The sequence below is a fragment of the Halichoerus grypus genome, chromosome X (genome assembly GCF_964656455.1).
Source record: "Halichoerus grypus chromosome X, mHalGry1.hap1.1, whole genome shotgun sequence".
In the NCBI taxonomy this organism is placed as follows: Eukaryota; Metazoa; Chordata; class Mammalia; order Carnivora; family Phocidae; genus Halichoerus; species Halichoerus grypus.
Genome location: NC_135727.1, coordinates 120,307,723 through 120,323,814, shown reverse-complemented (window position 1 = coordinate 120,323,814; position 16,092 = coordinate 120,307,723). Strand labels below are relative to the sequence as shown.

General features: G+C 43.9%; 1 protein-coding gene across 2 annotated transcripts in view; it reads left to right on the top strand.

The window, feature by feature from the left end:
- BMX (BMX non-receptor tyrosine kinase) overlaps window positions 1–16,092 on the top strand; it is a 49,278-nt gene that overhangs the window by 15,504 nt on the left and 17,682 nt on the right. The window contains exons 6-11 of one of the 2 annotated variants that reach the window (XM_036107292.2): window positions 715–779; window positions 5,412–5,587; window positions 8,810–8,878; window positions 9,545–9,598; window positions 12,460–12,514; window positions 13,711–13,790. In XM_036107292.2, coding sequence (XP_035963185.1) covers window positions 715–779; window positions 5,412–5,587; window positions 8,810–8,878; window positions 9,545–9,598; window positions 12,460–12,514; window positions 13,711–13,790 — 499 coding nt within the window. Of the gene's footprint in view, window positions 1–714; window positions 780–5,411; window positions 5,588–8,806; window positions 8,879–9,544; window positions 9,599–12,459; window positions 12,515–13,710; window positions 13,791–16,092 lie in introns of both variants that reach the window. The other variant, XM_036107290.2, reaches the window with a different exon arrangement.

The window sequence follows — 16,092 nt, the reverse complement described above, 5'->3', positions numbered from 1 at the left end:
TAACGGCTTTACACCCATAGCCTGGGCATCTATCTACATGTGGAAGTGGAAAGAGAAACCAACAATTATCACAAGAAATGGAAAAAAAGTATGGGATAGTTTTTGTTCACTTATAAATCAGCTACTTGGGGATGCCTGGGTGGCTCAGTTGGTTAAGTGTCTGCCTTCAGCTCAGGTCATGATCCCGGAGTCCCAGGATCAAGCCCCGTTTTGGGCTCTCTGCTCAGCAAGGAGTCTGCTTCTCCCTCTGACCGCCCCCCCCCCCCACTTCTTGTGTTGTCACTCTCTCTCAAATAAATAAATAAAATCTAAAAAAAAATCAACTACTTATAAGCATCTCATATGAGCCAATCAAAGAGGAATCAGACATGGATTCTGAACCCTAGCGTCATAGGTACTTCCCAACGAGATTAGATATCTGTATTTCAAATACAAGGTGGAAATGCAGTATAAATTAATAGTTCACAGGATTTGGAGGAACTCGAATTTTTTTATCCATTTGGGGGAGGATATTGCTAATCAAAAGTGGAGGAGTGGTGTTTGAGTTGAGCGTTACACAGGAAAACAACAAAATCACTCCAGATGCTGCGTCTAAATTCACGTCATCTGAAGCATTGATCCCATAAGCTAGTTCAATCTTTTGATTCTTAACATTGGGTGTTTGCTTTGTTTTGTTTGAAGTCCCTGCTGATATTACCTGGTTTTTCTTTTCAGATGCTGATCTGCACATTACAACCCATGAAGAGAAACACAGGGTTCCCATCTTCCCAGACGGAGTGGTAAGTCGATATTTAAAATTTTTTGCATAGCCAGGATATATTAAAATAAACCAAGAGTTGCCAGATTCAAGACTAGAAAATATGGGCTGCATTCAGGCTGCTGAGCAAAGAGAGGACAAAGGTGAGCTGTCACCGATAGCAGTGGCAGTATCGAAGGCCAAGGTCAAATATTGAACCATTTTACCATTTTATATTGTTATACTTAATAACTGGGCCTTTTCTGACCTGTAAGCACATAAATAGTCGCCAAGAAATGGGTGCATGTGGGAGATGTCCTTACGATGGCCTCACACATGAGTTATTAGCTGTCATTCCTCCCCCGGCAGCAGCCTGGCCAAGACTGCCTCATGTGAGTATCCTGGCGAAGGATGGGACTCCATAGGGCACAAGCAGAAAATAACCTAATTCTTTCTCTCTGTTATCCCTTCAAAGCCACTTGATGGGCTTTCTTCTCTGTCCCTGAATGGAATGGAATTCCAGCTGCTTGCCAATGAAACAGAATGTCCCAATTACTAGTAGTCATGAGAAGAACCTCTCAATTGTCCCATCCAATGCTATAATCATACGACTCCAAACATCATTCCAAGTTACAACTTCTCCCCTTCACATAGCTCAGGTGTGCATCAGCTGGCAGCCTGCTTTGGGGAGAGGGCCATGGAGAAGCTGAGATTTCTGACTCTGTCATGGTTGGGGCCCAGGAAGAGGGGGTCTAATAAAAAGCAGTCATTTGTGGCTGATCCCATCATGATTTTGGTAGGGGTGGCTCCTGGGTGAGACAGTTTCCTAATGCTGATTCTTTAGCTTATGGGAAACTTTCGTGGGTTCACCACGAGTGTGCAGATCCAAATGTAGTTTTATGACAGAGGGGTAGTCTTGACCCTTAGCTCTTGAGTTTCTAGTCCTCATATTTCTGCTGGGTCGATTCACCCATCTTGGACAGAGTTTCTTTCAAGGTGGCTCCCAGAACCCTCTCCCAAGGGTGGAGTTGGCCTACAGTACGACAAACAAAACCTTGACTGCTCTGCTTAGTACAACTGTATGTGACTCTCACAGTACAGGCTGTTGCTCTGGTTTTGCTCTGCTTTCCTGGGGTTGTAGCCGTAGCCTCCTGCTTTTAGGCTTCCGAGGCAGGTGTCAGCCTCCTCAAATGCCAGGGGACATATAAAATGGCCTCCCCATGATGCTCTAGAAGCTCTCCTAAAAGTAAAGGAGTGTCTCTGCCCATCCATTAGCTCTATGGTGTCTTGGGCACTTATTTTCAGCTGCACACTATCACACACACCTCTCTCTAAGTAAAAAAATATAATCTTTATGAACCACCATGAAGGACAAAAGGAAATCCATTATTGGAGTAGGTTACATTGTCTCCCAAATTTCATGTTCACCTAGAACCTCAAAATGTGACCTTATCTGGAAACAGGTCTTTACAGATGTAATTAATTAAGGACTGAGGTGAGATCATACTGGATTAGAATGTGTCCTTATAAGAAGAGGAGAGGACACAGGGAGATACACAGTGAAGAAGGCCATTTAGAGACCTGGGCAAACCAAAAACCAAATAATCCAGTTTAAAAAAGGGCGGAAGACATGAATAGACACTTTTCAAAGAAGACATCTAGATGGCTAATAGACACATGAAAAGATGCTCAACATCACTCATCATCAGGGCAATGCAAATCAAAACCACAATGAGATACCACCTCACACCTGTCAGGATGGCTAAAATGAACAAGTCAGGAAATGACAGATGTTGGCGAGGATGCAGAGAAAGGGGAACCCTCCTATACTGGTGGTGGGAATGCAAACTGGTGCAGCCATTCTGGAGAACAGTATGGAGGTTCCTTAGAAAGTTGAAAACAGAACTACCCTATGACCGAGCAATTGCACTAGTGGGTATTTACCCAAAGGATATAAAAATACAGATGTGAAGGGGTACATGCACCCCGATGTTTATAGCAGCATTCTCAACAATAGCCAAACTATGGAGAGAGCTGAAATGTCCCTTGCTGATGAATGCATAAAGAAGATGTGGTATATCTGTACAATGGAATGTTGCTCAGCCAACAAAAAGAATTAAATCTTGCCATTTGCAGTGACGTGGATGGAGCTAGAGAGTATAACTGCTAAGCGAAATAAGTCAGAGAAAGACAAATACCATATGATCTCACTCATGTGGAATTTAAGAAAGAAAACAGATGAACATATGGCAAGGATGGGGGAAAGGGAGAGAGGGAAACAAACCTTAAGAGACTCTTAACGATAGAGAACAAACTGAGGGTTGATGGAGGGAGGTGGGTGGGGAATGGGCTAAGTGGGTGACGGGTACTAAGGAGAGCACTTGTTGTGATGAGCACTGGGTGTTGTATGTAAGTGATGAATCACTGAATTCTACTCCAGAAACCAATATCGCACTGTATGTTAACTACCTAGAATTTAAATTAAATAAATAAATAAATAAACACCTAGGCAGGAGATTCGAGTTATGCTGCCACAAGTCAAAGAATGCTAGAACCACCAGGAGTTGGAAGAAGCAATCGAACATTCTTCCATAGAGCTTTTAAAGGGAGCACGGCCATAGAGAAGCCTTGATTTTGAACGTGAGGCCTCCAGAAACGCAAGAGAACAAATCTCTGTTGTTTCAATCCACCAAGCGTGTACTGATTTGTCATGGCAGTCCAAGGAAACTAATACAATTATTAAGGTTGGAGGGCTTTCTTTTGTTCTCAGCAACATTGCTATTTTAGTTTGGGTACATGCTCCAGTCCTGAAGCTTGAAAATTATGGCCTTATTAAACATCTAAGAGCAATGTCCAGAATAAGCAAATCTACAAGGACAAAGGGTTGATTAGCGGTTGCCCGGGGCCAGGATGGGAACGGGTGACCGCTAACGGTCACAGGGGCCTTATGGGAGTGACGGCAATGTGCTCAGACCGGACTGTGGTGATGGTTGCCCAACTTGATAAATTTACCAAAAGTCACCAAATTCTATACCTTCTATATGGTATGCAAATTATAATCCAGTAAAATTTGTTTGAAACAAATCTAAGAGCAGAGGATCATTTAGGAGCCAGAAACCATTGCATCTAATCTCTGGCAAGGAATTCTTGGGGAAATGTGCTGAAAATTATCAGTCAGGCAGATCATTGGCCAAGGGTTTCTAAGTCTGTTTTGATTGTAAGCTGCCCGAAGGGATCGGGGATCAGCGAGAGTATCATGAAAAACATGTTTCCCTTTGTTTTGTTTTTACCAGAACATTCAGTAGAGGACTTACTTTGCAGAGCTGAGGAAATTAAAAATCCACTTTCTAGCCCTTCTGTTCAGACTTCCGTGTAGGGAACTTTCCACAGCATTTATCTCTGGACAGAACCACCGCATAGCTCATAAACAGCAGTGTCCTGCAGAGCGAAAATTTCCAGGACGTCGTCAATCCCTGCAAAAAAGTAAAAATACGAGTATGAAAAATTAAATGCAGAGCTTATATCTTTTTATGTGAATTTTCAATTGAAGTATAACATGCATTTGGACAAGTATACGAGCCCGAAGTGTTCAGCTTGATGAATTTTCACAAACAGAACACACCCGTATAACTCTCACTCAAATCAAGGAACAGAACATCACAGAACCCCAGGGGTACCATCATGTTCCTTTTTGGTCACTACATCCCACTGAGAGTAATCACTAGCCTGACTTATAACATCATAGCTCACTTGCTTGGTTTTGACCTTTATGTAAATGGAATCATAAAGTATATCGTCACATATTATCTGTCTTCCTCTGAGACTGACCCACACTTTAGTGTGTGGTTGTCATTTCCTCTCACTGCTGTATAGGATTCCACCGTGTGAATATACCCTTATATTCATTTTATTGCTGCTGTAACAAATTACCACAAATTGAGTGACTTGAAGCAACACACATTTATTCTCTTGAAGTTCTGAAGGTCAGAAGTCTAAAATAAAATGGGTCCACACGGCAGTATTCCTTCTGGAAGCCTTAGGGGGGGAAATCTATCTCCTTGCCTTTTCCAACTTCTAGAGGCAACCTACATTCTTCAGTTTCTGGCCCCCTCCTCCATCTTCGGGGCCAGAAGGGTAGCGCCTTATGTTTAGTATCAAATAGGTTTATTATTTTACCCTTTAAATGGGCATTTAGGTCATTTCCAGTTCTTATCGAATTGAAATAATTCTGCTACGAACATTCTTATATGTGTCTTTTGATTTCACTGCTGGGTGTGCATATAGACTTTCTGGATCATAGGGTATGTGCGCGCCTGACTTGAGTAGATTCTGCAAACAGCTCTTCAATGTGGTTATATACTCTGAACTCCAACCAGCCAAGTATGAGAGTTCCAGTTGCTCCAGACCTTTGCCAGTACTTAGTACTGCCCTTGTTGCCCTTCTCTTTCCTTTCCTTTCCTTTCCTCTTCTTTCTTTCTTTTTCTTTCTTTCTTTCTTTCTTTCTTTCTTTCTTTCTTTCTTTCTTTCTTTCTTTTTTTCTCCTTCCTTCCTTCCCTCCTTCCTCCCTCCCTCCTTCCTTCTTTCTTTCCTAAGAGCTGATGTACTTAGCTTGTTAGCTCCCACTACCTGAATCTGTGCCTCACTGTGATATATTAAAATCTCTTGTCCTCCAAAGCTGAAGATTCCTCGAGCAGTTCCTATTTTCAGAATGAATGAACAATCCTCAAGTACCACCGTGGCCCAGTATGACAGTGACTCAAAGAGAAACTACGGCTCCCAGCTAACTGTCAACATGCAGCATATTCCAAGAGAAGATTGCCCTGACTGGTGGCAAGTAAGGAAACTGAAGAGGTAAACTTCAGCTTTTAGTCAGGCTGCCCAGCACGTAGGGTAGCCATCAGCCCCCTGCCTTGGACGTCAGCCTCAAAGCTGTCCACGCAGGCCCTAGCTGAGAAGGGCTGCCCTCTCCGAAAAGGCTCAGTGCTTGAGCGAGAAGCCTGGGCGAGCAGTGGCCCACTGGGACCGAATGGCATGGACTTCCCATCTAGATGATCTGATCTATGATCTAAGAAATACTTGCGCATTTTATTTCCTCCCCTTCCTCTCCCCCTTTTCCCCAAATAACACTATGTGCCAGAACTTAGAAGCTTGAAAATATATTCTTTACATGTTTCGGGTGGGCTTCCTTTTGTCCTGTGCTTACAAATGCCAAATAACACTCCCAGCGAGGCCTCGGCTGCCTTCTCAGGATGGACACCTTCAGCTCTCCTGATGTGGTCAGTCTTCACACGTTTTTTAAGCCAAAATGAAAACTACCTGGAAGGCAGTACCTAAACTGTGTATCTCTCCAGGGTCTCTGGGACCGAGCCGGCCCCATACTTGATGCTCACTAAAGATTGAACTGAATCACAAGATGACAATAGAAAAAGGGTCAAGTGACTGTCCTTCCCTCTTTGGTGCCTCAGCCTTCCTCCCCATCACATTCTTCACTGTCTGATGTCTCCTCACCCAGTCATTAGCCTCCCTGCAGGGCACCGGGGTCTGTCTTTCCCCACAATGGATGCAGAACATCTCTCTGACTCCTCAGGCATCTCCTTTGTTTTCTCCCTCGTGCTCTTATTTTTTTATTCTTTCCATCCTCATCATTTTTACCTAAAGCAAATGCCTCCCTGTACCAATGACACAACCACAGGGCCACACGGAACTTGAAAGAATGTAAGTGTATTCTTGTTGTTGCTTCTGGCATAACAAACTGTGGTGCTTTTCATTTCAAAGTGGAGCTAGAGTCCAAGTGTATTCATCTGTACCTGGCACCACAGGGGACATGTCACATTTATTTGCTGCAACCCAGTGTTCTTGTGGAAGGAGACCATCGATAGACGCAGGTCCTAGGAGAGCGGGTGTCATGTCAACTTTGTGCCGGGGCCCGCTCTCTACCGGAAGCCCCAGGGATTCATTGAGGGAAACGTGCAGTGAAACTGATCAGTATTCAAATAAGTAGTCAGCACTATTAATTCATGGGGGGGGGAGTACAACCACCAATGCCTGAATGGCTAGATCCTATCTTTTTTTTTTTTAAGATTTTATTTATTTATTTATTTATTTATTTATTTGACAGAGAGACACAGCAAGAGAGGGAACACAAGCAGGGGGAGTGGGAGAGGGAGAAGCAGGCTTCCTGCCGAGCAGGGAGCCCGATGCAGGGCTCGATCCCAGGACTCTGGGATCATGACCTGAGCCGAAGGCAGTCGCCCAACTGACTGAGCCACCCAGGCGCCCCATAAATCCTATATTTATTGAAAATATTGACTTTTTTTCATCTTGGATTTTTTGCATTAATTTTTATTTTAAAAATATCATTAACACGTTATTTACCTTGACTACTGAGTTTTTCTGACACCCCCTTAGATTTTGCACCCAAGATTCAGTCCTGACCTTGGATTCTTCCCTAGAACTCGAGAAAGCTAGTTATCTGAACAAAGAACCCATGAATCACTTCTTAGCCTGAGTAGCATTACATCAGTGAGTGAATGATGATGATTGCTAAAAGATCTTTGTGGATTGAATTTTTTTATTTTTTTTTTTTATTTTTTTTAAAGATTTTATTTATTTATTTGACAGAGAGAGACACAGCGAGAGAGGGAATACAAGCAAGGGGAGTGGAAGAGGGAGAAGCAGGCCTCCCGCCGAGCAGGGAGCCCGATGCGGGGCTCGATCCCAGGACCCTGGGATCATGACCTGAGCCGAAGGCAGACGCTTAACGACTGAGCCACCCAGGCGCCCCTGTGGATTGAATTTTAAAAATGCAGTCATGAGTCTCAGCTCACATAAGGAGATAATACTTTTTATCAACTATCCTTACTTGAGCTGCTTTTTAATTTTTTCTGAGTAGTAAAATAACGGCATGCTTCCATTAAAGCATTCAAGTGTTGCAGAATATCCAGGGTACCTTCTTCTAGAACTATGCACACGTTATTTTCTATGCACACATTACCACGTGTAGAGAATTAAAAAATCAGATTCTCACCACGTACTCTTCTGTGCCACTCTCTCTCTTCACTTCACATCTTGGACATTTTTTCCCATTTAAGTACATGAGGCTACATTTCAGTTTTAATGTGGAAAAAATATTGAATGGTGGTAAAACATAGCATACGTTTTGCCATCTTAGTAATTTTTAAGCGTACAGTTGAGAGGTGTTAGGGACATTTACAATGTTGTGCAAGCTACCTGATTATTCTGAATGTCTAGATAGTGTTCCATCATATGGATAAACCTAAGAGATGCACCACTGATGGGCATTCTCTGTGTGTTCTTAAAAAAACATAAAAGCTAAATAAATTGCTTAGCGTTTTAAAATAAGAATTTTCTTTTGAAGAGATGAAGTAAAAAAGCCACGCTAGTGAGCAAGGCTCTTCAGAAGGCAGCGCTGAGGGCTTTCTCCAGTCATTCCTTGAAATGGAGCCAGAGAAGCATTTCCTTGTTAAGGAAGCTTGTTGCTACGAAGGGTGGTTTTGAAAAAGGGCCTGAGATAGGAAGGCGAGCAGGAAATAGGTCCTACATTCCAAGCAAAACAGCCTTTGGACTTGGAGAGGCAGGCACTTCCTCATGCTCTGCCTACCACCCAAAACGGAAGAGGGAAAATGACGGGTGGCAGGGGGTGATGAAGACCTTGAGGATCCCTTAACCCCACGTGGAGTTAAAAGTTCAGTATTTTCCAGACTTTTCATTGCAATTGCAACAGCCAAGAGGGAAATAACATGTTAAAATATATAAGTGACCGAATGCTTGCATAGCGACAAAAAAATCAGGAGTCAAGATGATCTATTCATCCAACTTTTCTATTCTCACTTCTCTTTTGTTTAGGAACACTGTCAAGCTGCCTCTGGTTATTGGGGTCCCTGCAAGGATGAAAATGTGAAAAGGACTCATTAGCTTAAATTCCCAAACCAAGTGAAATACGATGGTCAAAATGTTAAATGAAGCCAAAAGATACCTAACAAAACTATTTTTCTCCTTTAACATTTATAAATAAATGTAAGTTTACAAAAATGTATCTTTTTGTCGCAGCAGTGAAGATTTTGCAGCCAGCGACCAAAGGGAAAGGACTGTTGCAAATCACAGCACCTCAAAGATGTCATGGTAAATCAAATGCAGATATTCCTTTACGTCTAGGATTTGCTTCCATTTGCAGGAAAACTAACCACATTTGCAATCATTTTGCATCTAGACTTCATGTTTAGGGTAAAGACGAACCAAAAAAATTCACGTAGTTTGCCTCTCTGAACCCTTCAGTTGGTCTGAATCGATGACTTGTGGGTTACAGTTTTCCTCGCACTGATATTTCCCGTCCATCATTCAGGAGATGCACTGCTGTTAGCACGATCAGTAATATACCTGGGTCGGGCAGCTCTAGCAGGAGGAAGAACCACCTCAAGTCGAGTTACTCTTCTCTAAGAATTGCTCTATACACAACCTGAATTTTTTTTTTTAACCTCCTACTCCAGCTGCTCCCGAAGGTATTCACCTATTTCATGAGGCTGCTCTTCCAAGAGTCAAACAAATCCACGTTCCCGGGGGCCTCCTGTGGCAAAGAGCCATTTTCTCATTAAACTGGGCACGAACTCGACTTTTGAGTGATTCTCTCTTCACTTTGCCGATACCTTCTCAGGTGCAAAGAGGGAACCCTGACAGTCTAAATTTTATTTGTGGAGGTGAAAGCAGGGTGGGATTCGACCTTGCACTGCTAGGTAATTGCATTATTTCTTGGTGGTTTTTTGCATTCATGTCGTTTCCTCTCTTCTTAAGGGGATTCCCCGAGTCAAGTTCATCTGAAGAAGAGGAAAACCTGGATGACTATGAGTGAGTCTGAAAGTCTTCTGTGTTCCTCTAAAACTAACATAGATGTTTCTATTCCATTCTTCCCGAAAGGCATTAGAGCAGATGTCTCAGACTTGCTTGGGAGGCTGTATTTACTTGGGGAAACTCATATGAGGTGCTGGGCCATTTATCTGGATGACGGGTGATAATGAGCTGGGTTGTTACTAAGGGAAATATTTTTCCTCAGTCTGGATTATCTAAACTGGCTGTACATATTCATCGGATTTATCATATACCTGGTGTCCCCTTCACTTGACTTTATCTTCGTAGATGCAGCATATGACATTTCTGCCGAGTATTTCTGTCCTGGAGGTCTCTGGACAGGGTGACCTTTGAAGGCTCTTATTAGCACTTATTAGTCCCGTTTTTGAAGTTATTTATGATACAGCAACAAGGTAGCGCAACTGAGACTTGAACTTGACCGCATTTATGTTGGGAGAGTCCTATTTCTAGGGCAACCTTATCATTTAACATCCAGATTAGGATATTTTAGAAAGAGAGAAAGAGTGCACTATTAAATATTACACCTGGACATCAGGCATGAATTGGACTCTTCTGGGTGAATAAAAATGTAGGATCACCCCAATTATACTGAGACAGGTTGGCCTAAGGGGCCCTTAAGGTCCTTTCCAAAATCTAAGACTGTATCCTTCTACAAATAGGGACAAATAAGTCTCCGGAACTTTATTTAAAGTTGGCATTAAGGAGAGGTGGGAGTGATAGGGCAGACTGCATCTCCCGGACACCTGCTCCGCAATGGTGGCCAACTCACTTGAACACCGGGATTATACATCTTTTCAGTTCTATTTTTCTATGAGTGTGGTCACTGATATATTGGCTCTAGGTACAGTGAGAGGTTTTATAAAGTACATGTCACGGTTTCGACTCTTTGTCTTACCTCTAAGCCAGCATGGCCCTAGGCGTTCCCGCCACATCAGGGAAGACGTGCTGTAGGCCCCGCCCCTCCACAGCATGGCTTTTTCACCACCATCTAGCTTCCCGTGATCCCTATCTTCTTCCCCAGTATCCACCCTCAGGAAAGCCTCTGATGGAATAATTCAAACTAAGACATAAACGCTGAGAAACACCAGCACCAAAATTATCCAAAGATAATAGCACTTTGACGGATGACAAAGACTTAAACCCATGGCAATGAGCCTCTAATTGTGGATGTTAATCTCGAGCATTTCAATGAATTGGAAGTCTCTCTTCGATTTGGAAAGCCCAGATCTGACCATATGGACGATCTCTATCTCCATCATTTCTAAATTCAAATGGTGCCTGAGAGGTGTGCACTGGGGAAACACTCAGGAGAGACCTGCCCTCTTCCAAGTCAAAGAGGTGCCGAAGGACAATCGGGAGCAGAGGGCTGCGTGATCCGAGGCTTAGCCTCTCGCACCACGCTCGGTGCCCCCAGCTTCTACCTCTCTCAGTGGCACCGAAGCATTTGTTTGGTGGGGCAGAACTTCATGAAGATTTCTACTGTGTTCTATTGAAGGCTAAGGCACTGAAGTTTAGATGGAAAATCATACCTTAGGAGCAGGCTTAAAAATCTGGTCCTCTGGCAATGACATGCTGAAATCTTTTTTAAAACAGAGCCAGATCTCAAGTAAAGTGTGTGTGTGTGTGTGTGTGTGTGTGTGTGTGTGTGTGTTGGGGGGAGGGATTTATTCACAATCCCACCTTGCTTCTCCACGCCTCTGTCCTTATTCCCGATCATCTCTTTCTTCTCTCTCTGGTATTCTGGTTCGTATTCCCTGAGGAGTCTTTTGATTAGCTGTGATTAGCTTAAAATATTAACTCAGAGGAAAATGATCAGTTCATACCTCAAGTATTAATTATATCATATCTATAAAGGTAGAACTAGAAGAGACTTTTAAACTTACATTCAACCCTCATCCTCATTTTGCAGATGGGTAATTCCAAGGTCAAAAAAGGCCAAGTGGTTTGTCCAGAGCCATACAGCTACTCATTAGGAAGTTATGTCTAGAATTCAGACCTCCAAGCTGGCTGGTGGCTCTTTCCACTCCACTGGCCTGCCCACCAGCTGACACGCCCCCCGCCCCACCTAATACATCCTCACCCTCGGGTTCTTTTTTCCTCTTCGGGTGTTATCCTCTAGCCAGAGGGTCCTCGTAAGCCCCCAAACCCATGCTCCATCCCACCTCACACCCTGTCCATTTCCCTAGTATGACATTCTAGCCAAAGCCAAAAGACCGCAGACACCGTTGATCTCACGTGAGAAACAACTCTGGAGCCTGTTGAGCTCTACACAGAAAGTAAGATGTGATGCTCTTGGCTCACTTAGTGAAAAAGGTAATATTTAAAGATCATGCCTGGCTGCCCCACATCATCTCTTCTCAGGTTGCCGTACCTGTTACTGGCTTACTATAGCCATAGAGGCTTATCTACTAAATAAAAAAATATTCATTAGAAAAGCATTTGCTTTGAAAATAGATGCTATAAAGTGTGCTTCTATCAGATTATTAAAAGAAAAATATAGGGTTGAAAGACAGGCAACCCCAACTTTCCCGTTGGAATATTCTCTCATTCGTCTCATCTCCGGCTCTCGCCTGAAACAGTGACACACAGAACTCACGGGCCTGCCCGAAAGAGGCCAAAGGTTCTTAAGTGCTAGCCCGCGGGGAAACAGGATCACACGGGGTGGTGCAGACTCGCGAGTCCGTAGTTTTGAAAAGCCCCTGGGGGGATTCTCTAGAGCAGTCGGGTTGGGAAATCCCTGATCGAAGCTGATGCCTCATTGTACGGGGTAGAAAGTGGAGTGATCAGGCACGCGGTTACAAATTATTAACTCGCAAATATCCGATTCTTTCTCCTTGTAGCTGGTTTGCAGGTAACATCTCCAGGGCCCAATCGGAGCAGTTACTGAGACAAAAGGTAAATTTTCTAGTCTTTAAAGTAGCCTTTAAGGATCTTTCTTGTTGGGCCCAGAGGGCAATGCCCTTACTTCTCAGAGAAACCGGATGGCTAATTACACAGGCAAGTGGTCATAGAGGCTGCAGTCCAGCCCCTGGGTCCCTGGGCCCTTCGCATGTAGCCACTTCCTCGGTTTTTCATTATCTCCTGCTGGGTAATAAACCACTTCCAAATTTGGCAGTTTGAAACAAGATTTAGGAGTTCTCGCCATTCTGTCCACAGGGTGCCATGGTTCTGCTCTGTGTGGCTGACGTGGGCTTCCTCACAGCCCAGCGATCCCAAGGCAGGGGTAGATGAGGACAAGCCCCGTGGTTCAGCACAAGCACTGACGGAATTTCGGCTTTTGTCAGGCCTGCTAATGCCCTATTAGCCAAAGCAAGTCTGCTGGCCTAGCCCGGACTCAGTGTGGGAGGGGACTGCCCAGGGCAAGAATACAGAGACATGATGTCCCTGCCCAGGAACACCTAAACCGGAGGACGGCAGGTGTAATAGGGAATACCTCTACCTGATTTTGTTACAAAATTGGCACGGAATTAACAGACGCAAACTCTTTCCACCTGCCAAACTGATGCTGTGATACAGTTCGACCTAGTAAAACACACCAGGGATTCCTTTGAGGGGTACTAGTGAGAACGTGATGACGTCACCACCTAACCCGGTATCTCGTCAATGTTGTCGCATTCACAGCTTATTGTCTGCTCTTTCTGAATCTGGATCTGCTTGGAATTAGCACAAGCCATAAAGAAAGACAGGTTGAGCATGAAACTTTAACAAATGATTTGTTCTGCGTCTTTGGCTTTCTAATACCTTCCGAGGTATTCTATTCCGTGGTGATAGGTGGTTTTAAGTGTTATTTCTGAAAGATTAAAATATCAGGTTTCCACAAACACAAAACAGAGAACATTATCAGAGAGGGTTAAAAACTAAGTGGAGACGGAGAGTCAAAGCACAGGGTAGGTCTCTCAAGGAACTGAGAGAGAAAAGGAGGAAAGCTGAACCGTGGGTCCCCTTCTGTGCCAGTTGTTGGGTGATCTGGGCCGTCAATGACATTTAAAGTCGATCGAAAAGATCCATTTCCCTACCACCTACCAGGGAAAATAGTTTTCAAGAATAATGAAAATGTTTTCCATTCCTTCCACTCTTTCCTTCCTTTCCAGGGAAAAGAAGGTGCATTTATGGTTAGAAATTCCCGCCAGGTGGGAATGTACACAGTGTCCTTATTTAGCAAGGCTATGAAGTAAGTATGACATGGATTTCTCTCTTTTATCTTGTGTGTATGTTCTTTGAATACGTTGGCCATTTAGTCACATTTGGGGATAAGACACCATCTTTAAACTCCGGCGTTTTGGCTCAAAGGATTTCTATCGAATGCAACCTTGCCCACCCAGCCCCGACTCTGAGCGCTTGTTCTCTGGGGGAGCCTCTTCTGCCCATCCCAGGCGACAGCGAAGTGCCCAGCGCACAGCACGCCTCAGTAAACACTTGTTAAGGGAATCTGGGGTTGTTCCCCTTGACTTGGTCCTAAGCCTAGAAAGAGAGAAAAAGTGCAATGGAGTCTGTCCACTCTTGACCCGTGCCACCTGGTGAGTTGAGGAACCTTCCCCAGTGTCTGGTTTTTAGTCAGTCTCTCCATTAGGGGCAGGGCTAGCAGAAAGTTGAATCAGTGTATCTGTGTTCCCCAGATAGCTCCTTTCTGGGGTGCTGTCCTCTTTGTGTGGTGAAGCTGCACCTCGGGGTCCAACTCCCGACTCCACCATTTCAAGGCTTTTGGACCCTGAGCAAGTTTCTTAACCTCTGTGCCTCGGCTTCCCCATTTGAAAAGACAAAATAACAATGACTATTATGTTCTATGGATGAAGTGAGTTAATTCACGTGGTGAATCACAACAGTGCCTGGCACAGAGTAAGCGCTTAATACATGAATAGCGATTACTACGATAGTTGTTACTGTGAAGGAGCGAATCTAGGTGCTCCACTCCCCTGCCCCAACACCCAGGCTCACACGACACCCCCAGTCACCACCTGCAAGTCACCATCACCGACATCAGGATCCTCTGCCAGAGTTTTACAAGCCACTGTCCCATTGGCTGTTAGCTCTTTTGTTCCTTCTAATCATTCTGTGAAGCAAACAGGAAAGCTGCTTTCACTGGCACCATTTTACAGATGAGAGGTTTGGGGTTCCACAAGCGCTCACGAAGACCCACCCACCACGTTAATAAGTGACCGACTTGAAGTTGGGCCTTCCACAGCGGAGTTCGTGTTCCTTCAACCGCACTCCTGCGTCTACGTCGAGACCCCCAGGGTTCTGAGATAACAATCTGGCCAAATCTTGACTAGGACCATTTGAAAATATATATATATTTAAAAAATATATGTATTTCTAAGAAAAATATTTCTTTTACTGGTTGGATGGCACGACCCTGCACTTTGCTGCTGCCCCCATGTATACCCTGCCCTTGGCACCTATAGGTTTTTTGGTGATAACGAGTGATTAAAAGGTTATTTTATTTTGAGAAATGTTTTTATGGAGTATCTACCTCCAGTTTGAGAGACTAGGATGTGCCCTAAGCAGTGACCCGGCATTTTCCAATGCAGGAAGCCACCTCCCCGGTGCATCTCATGGACCAGGTTGCACACCTAGATGCTGGCTAAAGCCAACCCAGTAAGAACCAGGGAAAAAGATTTGCTTCACTGAATATTAAGAGCTCTGTGACCCTCTGGCCCTGCAGTTTCAGCCAAAGCTGATAGCAGAAGTCTTCCTAGTCAAGATCCTTGACACCAGGTTTATTTTTGAAGGCGGCCAGGTAGAAAAAACAGCAAATAGATAAGGAGTCAAGTGAAAATAATCCACATTCATGACTACGGAAGCCTTCTTTTATGAAACATCATCAACAGGCTTGAATGAATTTCATGCTAAGACCAAGAGCAAAGTAGCCATTTGCAACAACTTATCAATAGTTTCTTATGCGCCAAGCATAGTGCGAATTGCTAGATATAAAATCGCATCCGATCTCTGTAACAACCAAATGAGGTTAGCTAGCAAGCAGAAGACGAGGACGCAAAGCCCAGTTCTTGACTGCTAGGCCATACCCTAAAATCGGACACAGGCACATTATTTCTGATTAGCCCAAATCGATGTGCATCAATTCACCACTATCTTCCAAAAGGAGAGCAACGGGAAAAATATATTTTATGTGGAAAAGGTACAAGTTCATGTGAGGAATTAAAGGACATCCCCACCCATTTCATCTTGCATGCTCCACTCCCCAAAGAGCCTCCCACCCCTGCTCTGGGTGAAACACCCACAGCCTAATCACCTTTGTCTCCCACATTTTAATATTCATTATTATCCTAAAAGAGAATTGGTGTTCAGAATAATGATCTTGAAGAACTGCACAGCTCTCAATCATCAAAGGAAGATTCTAGTTTTAGACTGGCTAAGGGAGGAACAGTGCAGAAAGTTGGAATTTTATTGTACATGAATTCTGTATGTGCACAAAGGTGATGCTGAGTTCAGAGAGGAGCCCTCTTCCATAATTA